The sequence below is a fragment of the Podarcis gaigeae genome (genome assembly GCF_964106915.1).
Source record: "Podarcis gaigeae genome assembly, chromosome: 11".
In the NCBI taxonomy this organism is placed as follows: domain Eukaryota; kingdom Metazoa; phylum Chordata; class Lepidosauria; order Squamata; family Lacertidae; genus Podarcis; species Podarcis gaigeae.
In genome coordinates, this window is record NC_139687.1 from 34,644,592 (window position 1) to 34,657,258 (window position 12,667).

Sequence of the window (12,667 nt, forward strand, 5' to 3'; positions counted from 1 at the left end):
CAAGATTGGCTCTTTGCTTACCATTCGTGACTTATTTTGCAGATACATAGCATGAGCTCAGATTTGCATGTAATGCTAAGTGAAACCATGGGCTGATTTTGGGTATTGAAGCAGCAGGGAAGAGCAAAGTGGCTGTTATTTTACCTCTGGGCCCAGACATGCTTGATTGTTCACAGTTATCTATGGTTTGGCTTAGTTTTAAGTATGAATTCTGTTGCCTGTTTTTTGTACCTATGCTTATACATTGGTTATTAAAAACAATCATTTCACATATGCAACCATAAACCTACATAAGTTCCTGCTTTTGCTTTCCATAATTTTGATGCCATCCATTGTACAGTTTAACAGTATTTTGATCAAACGTTAATTATTCATGGATATTTGTTTATCCATTTGTTATTGAAGAATGACTGAGAAAAGATCCAGATTTGACATGGCAGAAATGCTTGCTATGGATATTTATTATTATTATTATTATTATTATTATTATTATTATTATTTATTTACTTACTGTGTAATGCCATAGAGTTTGGACAGTGTGCTGCTACATTTAACATCTGTGTAGGCTCCTATGTCTGCAAATTACACCCACCTCTGTGAAAAGGGAATTATATTATAGCCGCTTTTATATTCCCCTTTATAGTAAATGGATAGGGGCATAGCTTTTTTCCGATTGTTTTAATTCAGTCCTGAATAACAGGTTGGACTGGGAGGACACACAGTGGCTCAAAAGCAGACAGGGCTGCTTCCCAAAATAGTGATAGAAGTTGAATGTTGTGGTCAATGCACCTGTGGTCATACAGGTGTTTGAAGCTAAAGGTATGTTACTCACACCTTAGGCAGTAAAAATGCTGCTGCTATGGTTTACATTGTGCTAGTAAAATCTGTTCCAGAAAGAAGGAAAGGCTTAGATACCATGTACATTATTGTTACTTTGGAAAGAATAAGGGTCCAGTTAGCAGGTAAAAGGTTTCTGAGAATGCCTTGACCTGTAACATCCCTCACTGTAGAAATGAAACACTGTGTACATTTTAGGCAGCCAAGCAACTGGCTACAAGAAAAGGTCCAGAGGTGCCCCTCAAAGAGTTTGGTATTGTATTGATTGCTAGAAGAACTATAGTGAAAAGTGAGGAAGGTGGAATATGTATAAGAGCTATTTCTTGTTTACAGAGTGAAGCCTATGGGCAGATCTTCCTGAATTTTCATGAATGCCTAGAACAGTAGAAATAGCAAAAAGATGGGTGCATGCAAGCATACACATACCGGTAGATGTAATCCATGTTCATCATGCACTCCCCTGGTGCCTTAGCTCATATTTTCTGAAAGAACTGTAAGCATTAGAAGCTGCTAATTGTCAGCCTTTTAAAAAACCAAACCAAACCAGAATGGCTTTCCCATTTTGCCTTTGGTATCCTGCCTTTTTTGCAGAACTAGCACTGCAGTTAGCATGTGCTATTGCTTCTGTATATCCTATCTCTATTAGCCTTGTATTACCAGTTTCTTTTTCATGAATGGAAGAAGTACAATGGTAGCACAGTACTGTGGTAGCACAATACCCAGCCAGTCCTAGCTTCATTTTGCATATTCTCCTATGCTGTATTTGATTAGCATCCACTGTGATACTGAATCTCCTAGTATTTCTACTTCTTTATATAGGAAGCCATATACTGATTCCCATTCCCCTTCTTGTTTAATTTTTGGGGAGTGCTGTTGTGCAATAGGAGCATTAAACAACAACAAAGATGAATAACATGAGAAATTGCATAATGTTGAATTGTGGCTGGTGAGAATGAGTACTTGACCTCACAAACTTGGAAGGTGTTGAACGTAAACACAACCTACATCTTTTGAACAAGTTGAGCAACTGATCTGATTTCTTCCTGGCCCCTTTCCCAAAAGTTCTTTTTAGAAAATCTTACTTTCAGTTCTTAAATGCAGTTGCATTGCTGCTCTTACATATCTTGCAAGGTGCTACTGTTCTGCCATGGTTTTGCTTAGAGCTCTCATCCTAATGGTCTGGATCAACCTTTTCCTGGTTCCAACATCTGAGTGACCTTTGAGCTGGCATTTGGGACAGTAGTTCTTCCAACTTGAAAACTGTATAATAGAAGGACCCCCTTCAGGAATTTCCCAAAAATTTTGATGTTCCATAAATTCTGTTGAAGAATCCTATTTTTTTGAATGACAGTTTCTGCATGACAATTCTTGAATTAAACAATCCTATTACATGATACAAAGTACCTGATGATGAGGGTTTAAAACAAAACTATATAAGAACTGATCAGGTATATTTCCCCCTCTTGTTCTCCTCACTAAGCAGTCTTTGATTCTTTAACTGTCATATTTTAGCAAATCTTTTAAGAGTCAGTAGTATTCATTGGGGAATATGTGTTCCACAGTCAAAGTGTGACAAGCTAGTTCTGTCCAACTTTAAATTACGTCTTTTCTAAGGTCACATTTTCTCATCAATAACTCAGACAAGACCCTTGTGTGTGTTTGTGTGCTTTTTTTTAAGGACCTGGAACTGTAAAGCAAACAAAATCTATAGCTGTGCCTCCAGGACCTCCTGTGTATTTGGACCTGGTCTATATTCCCAACCACAGCAACAGCAAGAATGTCGATGTAGAGTTTTTCAAGAGGGTGAGGTCATCCTACTACGTGGTGAGTGGGAATGATCCTGCTGCTGAAGAACCGAGCAGGGCTGTCCTGGATTCTCTGCTGGAGGGCAAGGCTCAGTGGGGAAGCAACATGCAGGTAGGCTCTCCAGTATTTGTGAATTAAAATCTGAAGAGATAAAAAAGTGACAAGGAACTTTGAGAAATCTCCTAAAACAAGATGCTGAGAGGTGCCTCATATTTGATAACAAGTTTCTTTGAGCTTTTTCTGGTCACAGGGACCCTCTTGCATGCCATGGTAAAACCAGAATGCACGGTTCATCATTACTATAAAGATCACTCCCATGGAAAAACAAGCATGGACTTAGCATTGTTTCTGAGTCAGGAATCAGAGTTTATTTCTCCCAAACAAACCATGGTTGGCAAAACAAGAACAAACCTTGGCTTCACATGGCAATTCAATTGGAGGAAAACAAAGCAGTCTTTAGTTGAGTTGTCAGGACTTCTGCTTTGCTGCTCCGACCCTGCTAGGAGAGGATCAAGTTAGCAATTGTCTGTGTGTTCACTGTAAATCAATAATTATGGTTTACCATGGCATGTGAATACAGCCAGTGGGGAGGAAAGTGTTCTCATAAGCTCATGATTTAAAACAACAACTAGAACTATATTGAAAATTGTTTTTTCTCTTAATCTTCCACAGTTTGTGTTAATTACTAATCATACATTTTAATTGACTATTTGTATATTACCAAAACCTTACTGTAGGTGCCTTTTTCAGACTTTGAATGATGTTTAAGTGCAGAACTAGATACAATGTGGTAGTCCCATGTCTTCAAATGCAAGCCATACCCAATTTTGTGTGTCTACTATATATTTTAATGGTTTCATGTTCTATATCCAAGATTTTGAGTATGGCTTAAGTACATCTTTAAACATTGTGCTCAATGCTTGGAAACTGGTTTTCTGTGAGCCATTTTGGGGTAACATTTCAATAACCCAACACCATGGTCAAGCTTTCTTAACTGGATTAATAGGCCTCTGCCATGAGTGTGTCCTTCTATATTATTTTATTTTTAGTTCATTTGCTGTTATTTTCTGCTTTAACTATTTTTTACTGTGTTGTGTAGATTGCCTCAAGACACACATGCAGAAGGTAATTAATTAACAATTATAATGGGCCGAGGCCAGTTATGGAGAAGCAGCTCTTCCGTGGATGGGGCTAAAGATGCCCTCAGCCATACAAAAATGTGATAGTGTTGCACATCATGTGTTCAGTATTTTGAAAAATGTGGATATGTAGAACTTAGTGCCTAAAATGTCAGAGGCTCCCATTTCACAATTGTAGAGGTTGAAGTTCTATACTGTACCCCAAGTAGTCTCTGACTTGTTTACATAAGGACCATATGCCTTGAGATGGAGTTTAGATTTCTCAACATCTCAAAATCCACGTCTTCTGATAAATGTTTTTGTTGCACCTAGTTGCTACTGGTGTTAGCCACAGAAGTATTCTTTCAAAATGGGGGGCAGTATTCTCAAGACTTGCTCACACATTAATACCGCCTTCTGTTTGATCTTAATGTGTCCTCTGTTCTCGTATTCTTGTATTGCAGGTGACCTTAATCCCTACCCATGATTCAGAGGTGATGAGGGAATGGTATCAAGAGACCCACGAGAAACAACAGGACCTTAACATCATGGTACTGGCGAGCAGCAGCACTGTTGTTATGCAAGATGAATCTTTCCCTGCATGCAAGATTGAACTGTAGAAAAAGAAAAAAAGCAATGCATCACAACCTTAAACTTTGTTTCCAGACATTCTTCAATTTGAAAACACCTTTTCTAATGTAACCCATCTAATTCAGCTGCCGAACTATATATATATATATACCTGCCAAATGCTATACTGTATCACAGTGATGCAAGTCACTAATCTTTTTTTTCCAGTCTTTTGCTGATTGCTAAGGGAAATAACAGTATTCCCACCATAGGGTTCAAATTACTGCAAAACCTGCAGATTCTGGTTCATCTCCGCTGAACAGTTGGAAACCATGCACTAGCAAACACTGCTGACTTCTGCCAGGTATGGGGGCGTTTGCCCTTGAGAGAAAGACAGGGAGAGAAAGCGAGAGAGAGGAGTAGAGGAGAATAAAATCATTAGTTTTGCATTACTCTCAAAAGAATCAATATATTGCTTCCTGCAGTCTACCATCACATAAAAAAGAAAGATGTAGGTTTGCATTAGTCTGAATTACTGCAAGAGCGGGCGTTTTTAATTTAGTGACAAAATTAGCTAGAAAATTACATGAAACCGAATGTGGCTTTGAAGGGACGTAAGATACAAAACACTCACTTGCTGTTGGCAACTTCACTTTGAACATGTCATATTCGCGTCACAGAACTCTCCTAGGCAATATATGCAAGTAGTTTGAACCCCATTCGGTTTAACATGCAAACATGTTGGTCTAAGGCATGCTCCCAGTGAAAAATACATCTAGTCTACTCTTAAATTCGACAAACTTGCATGCTGAAACACCCAAGTCACACTCAAGTTTACTGAAGCAACATACCAAAGCAGTTGGGAGTACCTATGGTAGACAATTTGCCTTAGAATGTGACTTGAATGTACAAAGATACTTGATGCACTTATTTTTTAAATGCAAGATAGCAAGTTTATAAAAACATCTGTGTAGGATTATAGTTACACCAGTACAGAAGTATGCGTGTGCATGTGTGCTACTGGAAACCTCTCTGATTGGTCAAGCAGCTTGGTGCTATGAATTATGCATGTAAGTTGAGCACTTCATTTGTGCACCTGAACAGCAAGCCTTTTTTTTTTTTGAAAGTCTGCTTTTTCTCCTCCTCCCCCTTTTCCCTTGTGAAAGAAAGGGTGCGCCCGGTACCAGAAATTAACACATACAGAATGTTGCAAAAGGTTCTCTGCACTCTGTACAGTCTTTTGGAGCCTTGTCTCACCTTATTTTGACTGTTAATTTAAGAGCGAATATGGGAACAAATGTACAGATTTGATTTTTTTTTTAGCTAGGTGCGAACTTTTAATAGATGAATTTTTAAACAGAAGTTTTGTTTACAGGAAAATTGCAAAGAAAAAAAAATCAGGTGAAGGGATTTTTTTTTTAAAGTAGTTTTGTAAGACAAGTGCGTAATGTTATTTTGAGGTTCTGGTGAGAATGAAGTACTGTATTTATTGAACATAGTTAACTGCCGATAATAATTTTGCAGGGAGCACACTAAAAAATGCTATTATGTGCCAGTGATTAAAGAACCCGAGAACTAAAATGCAGGCTGGCTTCCTTTTCGCCAGGAGACTGCCTAGGTTCTGGGCTGGCCCAAGGGCACAAGCAACCCAACACTTGCTTGTGGCAATGTTTTTTTGGAGGTGGGATGTATCAACGAAAGCAGCTTATGATTGGCAGTTGCACCGCGGCATTCTTTGGGATGCTGCTGCAATGCACTTCTCCAACTGTTCAGGGCTACTAGTTGGGGCAGCAGAAGAACTGGCTCTACCTACTGTAGGTTTTCCTTTCTCCTGGTACCTGTCTTAAAATTAGCTCAAGCCAGTTCGTGCTCCCCGTATTTACAGATCCCTTCCAAAAGAAAAACTAGGATTGTGTGAATGTTGCAATTCTGTGAAGGGTGCAGAAAAGCTGATTACAGAATTCAGCTTTCTGAGAATTTCAGCGCTCTTCCTCTCTTTTTAACCCTTATGGTTACAGGGAGGACCCAGAGGAGTGGCTGGCGGGAATCTCAGCACCCTGTGGTGTCTTTTGCATTTCCCCAAGATTAGCAGTCAGAAAATTAATTATGCAACATAAGAGAAGTCATGCAAATGTGCATAATTTATGCATCTTGCAGAATTAAGCTTCAGCTGTCACAGAATTTGTGTTACCTTGGGACAGAAGTTTTGATTTTTTTTAAAAAAAAGCCCACTATCACGCACAGCTTGAGGGAAGGCTACTCATTATTAAGGCAGTTGTCAAAGGGTTAGGGCATCACAGAACCTGTGGTAGTACCTGAAGCTTCATGGAAATCTTACTGGTGCTGGTAGAATGTCTTGAGGACTGGGTCGCAGTTATCACTGCATATAACAATATCCATCACGCTTTATTTTGTGGTTTTGTAAGGAATTTACATGACCGCCGTAATAGGAATTTGCTTTGTTCTGTGCCAATTGTTTTTTTGCAGAAGGCTTTGATTCCCTAAATAGTGGATTTTATATCGTTTTATTTTCTATTATAATTTATTTCAATGGTTAACATTGTTTATTTTTATTTTATAGATGTGTATTTGCACTGCTAATTTTTTAAAAAATATTTTTCATACTACTACAACCCCCCTTTTAATTTGGGCTGTGTTAGCCCAGTTAATGCTGTGAAATATTGTTTGTTAAATGTTTTGTGCATTTATTTTAAAAAAAGTTCTAATATTTTATTTTTGTTTGACTTTTGTAGCGATGCTACTTTATTTATTCTTTCACCCAGGTCATTCAAAAGCTTGTGTTCTTGTGGTCTCTTTGCTTTTATTGGAATAATATACATGGAAGCAACTAGCAGTAGTTTGGGACTCGCGTCCTTAAAAATTCCATATGATTGTGGTACGAAAGACAAAGGGAAATGTACTGTGGAAAGAGGCAGAATTTCTAAGTTAAGTGTATGTACAATGCTTCTTTCCTAATGTGAACAGCTCAAACCTAAAGAGGAATTTGCACCACAGCACAGAGTGGTTTGTCCCAGTATAGTTAAAACAGAATCCTGAAGTGGGGGAAGTTAGTTCCGCTACCTGTAATTTGAAACTGCTGGCATCATGAAGCTGAAATGCTACATAGCTGATGAGCCCTGGGTACTCCTGCCTGCCCCTTTTGCAGCTCAACACTAGCTTTTCGTAGCCCAGCTACACAGCATCTCTGATTTGGTGCATCTTGGGCAGTGCCCTCGCCCACACTGGATGAGTTAGCACAATACCATCAACAGCACATTAAGTGTGCCGATGCGCTGGCCACAGTTGTTACTGCACCACATCCTGAGCTTGCCTTGTTAGCAAAGGGTCAAGGAAGATTGGCCTTTTACAGTCTTAATCCCGTCATGGATCGAGCAGCAAGTCTTGCTGAGTGCAGTGTGGCTTATTCCCAAGTAGGTCTCCAGGGTTCTGCAGCTTTGGGTCTACCAAGTTACTAACACAATATTCCATTTATCAATGAACTGTGCAGAAATTAAATCATTTTTAGTGGGAGTATATTTTATAAACATATTGCAAATAAATAAATAAATAGAAGAATGCCATTAACAGCAAGTGAGTATGTGAAAGTAGCCACTTGGCCTGTTTCCAAACAAGCTGCTTCTTTTAATTAAAAAATGAAGACTTTCTTTTAGTTCAGCCCTAAATAGCAATATTAAATGAATATGTACAAAAGAGAAGCTGCCATCTCTCTACTCCCTCCGAGAAGTGGCAGTCTTTCTAGTCATATGCACACCAGCAGTCCCATAGATTAGTTGAAATCAGCATGGCTGTGGAGTCCTATGTATGCCTAACTCAGAAGTAATCCCCACTCACTTCAAGGGGGGCTTATTCCCACATAGGTGCATGTAGGATTGCAGCCTCAATGGGGTTCAAATCCGGCCTTAACATTCCTTCACTCTAAGAACATCCTCAATCGTTCTCATACATATTTTGTTGTAGGAACAAAAATTTAATCAGGTATTTATGTTGGGTGCACTACTTCTTTTAAATGCCTCAAAAATGTTTGATAGCCCCATTCAGCTCTTGGAGATCAGCAAACATTTTCCTGTATATAAAAAAAAATGATACTCTGTACGGCTTCATCTCAAAGATCTCAGTTGTGCAGAAGCCATGTCCCTGATCAATCTGCACACAGAAACATGCGCACAGGTCTGCAACCCAATGTGCTTCTTGAGAACTGGCTCTTAGGGGTTCAAGAACCCTCAGGAACATCTTTTCAAGGATACAGGGCGATGGAAAGTGTATGAGATGGATACCCATCCCCCCACCGTGAAGGGGAGAGCCTTCCTCTTGTGCAACAATTTATTGGATAACCTGAGCTATCCGTTTCAGGATTCTGAATAAGATTGCAAAAGTGGGGTATAAATTTTCTAAACAAATCTGCTTTTTACGCACACACAAGTTTTCAATGGCAGCCAATTTTGGCGGTGTTGTTTTTTTATTAAAAAGAAAAACTCCTCTTGACCAAATTAATGCCTTTCTTGCCTGTGCAACTAACCTAATTGTGTTAGTTACAGCCATACACAATTAGCTTATTGACAGTCAACCAGGAAATGCCATGGATACTGATTCTGAGCTCTGCTGCTCAGCACAGATTACTAGAAGCATGGTTCAATATTGATTAGCCTAATTTTAATGTGTCAATATTTGAGTGCTGATAGCACTCTAGAAAATGATGGTATTACCCATTGGTAACATTCCCCTAATCGTAGCCTTTATGATAGTACTATTCCATTGAATGAAATTCAGTGACTGTTTAGGCGAGATCACAGTCCATTTCCCAACTTGACAGTGCAGTCATATTCATGTCTACCCAGAAGCTAATCCCCAGAGTTTGGTGGGATTTACTCCTAGGTAATTGTGCATAAGATTGTAGCCTAAAATGGATCTTCTTTTGCATGCCTTTTCATCTTCATATGGTGGGTCTGGTTACAACAATTCCTACCTTTTTGATTCCATTCCCATTGTTCGTCTCTTTGAGTTATTTTTAACTTCTCATACTGTGGTGAATGGATCCAAATGTGTATATGAATGTATTTAGCTGTCTTCAATAGCTTAAGCAGTTTAGGAACCTAAAAACACTGAACTGAGAAAATAAATTTGCTGGGGAAAATTCCAAGTCTCCCTGCCCCAATGCTTCCCGCTCCAAGGAGACGCTCTGCATTATAAATTTTATGTCCTAGGCCTCTTCTTTGTCCATATGTAACCAGAAGTTCTTGCTCAGAGGAAAATAGTAGTTTTTGTGGTCTGGCATTATTAAGCAATGGGGAGGGGGGAATACAATCTTTACACTTACAGAACAAAAAGAGAGTTTCTGTAAGTGATAATATTCTCACTGAATAGTTGACAAACCACCCCAAAAACAAAACAAAAAACCAGGAACAAGCAGTTCTTCAAAACGCATTTGCAAATTGCATTATTTGCCTTGTTAAAGATGCTTGCTATTTTAAAAGAAGAAACTTCGCTGTGATTTTAACTAAATAAATAAAAATGCAGCATCTAAACCTTGAACATTTATGGGGGGGGAATGCTTCTCTGCACTGAATTAGCTTTAGGAGCTCCATTCTATTCATACAAGACTGGGCTGTACTCACATTGGTAAAAGCGCAATTCTGAAGTTCCAGGATGCTTTCACATGTTTGCATGCAGCCATTTATTCTTCCAAACCATGGCGAGAAAGTCTTGTTGCTGGCTGAGAAGCTCCTCACACACTCCTCTCTCTCTTGTTCCGAATGGTCTTGTTTGTGTTGGTCTGCAGCTGTGTATGGTTTTATGTCTTATAATCCTTCATCACCTCTATTCTATCCAGTCATATCTAATGTAGAAAATTAGTTTCCAGTGAAAGTAATATGTAGTGCTTTTATGATATTTGTGTGCAATATCCCCTCTTCTGTTGAGGATATTTGATGTAAAGGAAACAAGCTCAGTTCCACAATAAAATACAAAAATAGTTATAAGTGTCAGTGTGGGTTCTTTTTGTATTTATATGAGGATGCACTTTCAACTCTCTTCTCAAATCACATTCATGGAAACAGCAAAGGAAATAAAGGCTTGCAAGATGTAATTATTATGTAGCAGATGAATTCTGTTAGTAGATGTGGGAGACAAATGGGGTGTGGAGTAACCATCACAATCACAGCCTACCTGTGAGCTTCCCAGGGGCATCTGACTGGCTGCTGTTGGAAGTATTGCGGCTGTCATTGACTGGTTGGATGCAGAGGTGTGGTGGGAAGAGGGCTCAGAGCCCAGGGATTGGTGGTGGAATGACACATGAGTGGTCAGAGGAAGAAGAGGGAGCAGACTGGGAGGAGGAGGTGTCAGAATCTGAAGAGGCAACAGGGTTTAGTGAACAGGAAGAGGCTGTAGCAGAGAGCAGTTGAACCTCAGAGGCAGAAGCAGAGGCTGGAGAAGAAGTGGACCAAGAGGCAGTGATGAGGCAGGCTGCTGAAGAATCCAGGGAGTCCCCCCCCCTCATGCGACCAGCATGCCTCCCCCACAGGTCTCCTTGAACATGCAGAGAAATGAAAAAAGCAGAACAGATTGGTTGTGCACAGACACCATCCATGACTGCTTGGGGGAAAACCCTGGAGAAGAGGCAACTGTGGAAAGGCAGGGACCTCGCAACTGACTCATTGGACAGCTACGATTATGGCTGTTATGATCAGTTTGGCACATAAAACCAGTAGCAGTTATGATGAGTTTCCCACACAAAACCAGTGGCTGCTATTTTTGGGGTGGGAATAAGAAAGATTCCACCTCTCATCAGCTACAATTGGTATTATCCTCCAATATATACACTTGGAGGGGGGAGGGAGCCTTCCATCCAATCAGTTGTAATTTGGATTGTTCCCAAATTCAGGCATAAGATGAGCTGGTAAATGCTGTGACTTGCTGGTAGTGCCTGCCAGTATCTTTTTCAGGGTATGTGAGATGCCTTCTGGTCTTAAATCTATTGTTGGCCTGTCCCTGCTTAAGTAGTGAGTTCATAATCTGGATACCCCGGCTAGCAAATGTGGAATTATTTTGCGGAGGGAGTGAAGGAGCAGAGGGTTAAACCGCAATATACACTCAATTAGCTTCTGCCAACCTGATTCCCTGCAGATGTTTTGAACTACAATTCTCATCAGGCTACCTACTACAAAACACCAGGAGGACACCAACTTGCTGAAGGCTTCTAGGCATCTCTTCGAAGATTTCCAACCAAATGATGTATTGATCTCCCCTGCCTTGGCCCTGATCGGCAATGTAAGACCTACAATAGAATACAATAGAGGAATCACTGCATCTTTTGGTTCAGGGCTTTAATATTGATCATGACATGTTTGCGATGTATCTGCAAGATCTGTCAGACATTTCAAGTCTGCACTTGAGACTGCAGCAGAGCTTTCAGGGGGTGGCAATGGGGGATTTCTCAGCTCCTCCTGCTCTCTCTTCTAGATTCTGTTCCCTCAAGGTTTTATGTCATCCCCTTTTCAATGATGAAACCACTGAGCAAAAACCAGGTGCTAACAGTATGCTGAGGACACTCAAGTATCCTCTTTCCTTCCTCTCCTTACTGCTCCTGAGAGCTAATTCTGGCAATCTAAACCTGTTTAAGCAAATCTGGCAAAAAAGAAAAAACCCAAGATTGTGACAAAATAGATTGGTAGAAATAAAATGTATTTGACTATCTGTCTTGCACATACCACCTTGCACCCAAAGATCTGTAAGTGGTGCACAATAAAAGGAATAAAGGTAAAGGGACCCCTGACCATTAGGTCCAGTCGCGACCGACTCTGGGGTTGCGGCGCTCATCTTGCTTTATTGGCCGAGGGAGCCAGCATACAGCTTCCGGGTCATGTGGCCAGCATGACTAAGCCACTTCTGGCAAACCAGAGCAGCGCACGGAAACACCGTTTACCTTCCCACCAGAGCGGTACCTATTTATCTACTTGCACTTTGATGTGCTTTCAAACTGCTAGGTTGGCAGGAGCATGGACAGAGCAACAGGAGCTCACCCCGTCGTGGGGATTTGAACCGCCGACCTTCTGATCGGCAAGTCCTAGGCTCTGTGTTTTAACCCATAGCGCCACCCGCATCCCTTATAAAAGAAATAAAAACATCTAATTCAAAACTAAAATGGATAAAAATACAAAGGGCAGGAGCAAGAACTCCAAAACAGCACCTTTATTGCTCAAACACCCAAGCAAAGAGCCAGGCTTTCAGCTGGCACTGGAAGGCCAGAAATGCAGGTGCCAGTTGCATTTCAGGAGGAAACGTGCAGGAATGCTGACTTACAATACACATATTTTAATCTA

General features: G+C 40.3%; 1 protein-coding gene across 1 annotated transcript in view; it reads left to right on the forward strand.

The window, feature by feature from the left end:
- The window catches only part of MAP1B (microtubule associated protein 1B), a 68,256-nt gene extending 57,929 nt beyond the window's left edge, over positions 1-10,327 (forward strand). The window contains exons 6-7 of the mRNA XM_083703077.1: positions 2,516-2,754; positions 4,226-10,327. Of these exons, the coding sequence (XP_083559203.1) occupies positions 2,516-2,754; positions 4,226-4,381 (395 nt within the window). The 3' untranslated portion in view covers positions 4,382-10,327. The remainder of the gene's footprint in view (positions 1-2,515; positions 2,755-4,225) is intronic.
- The last annotated feature ends 2,340 nt before the right edge of the window (positions 10,328-12,667 follow it).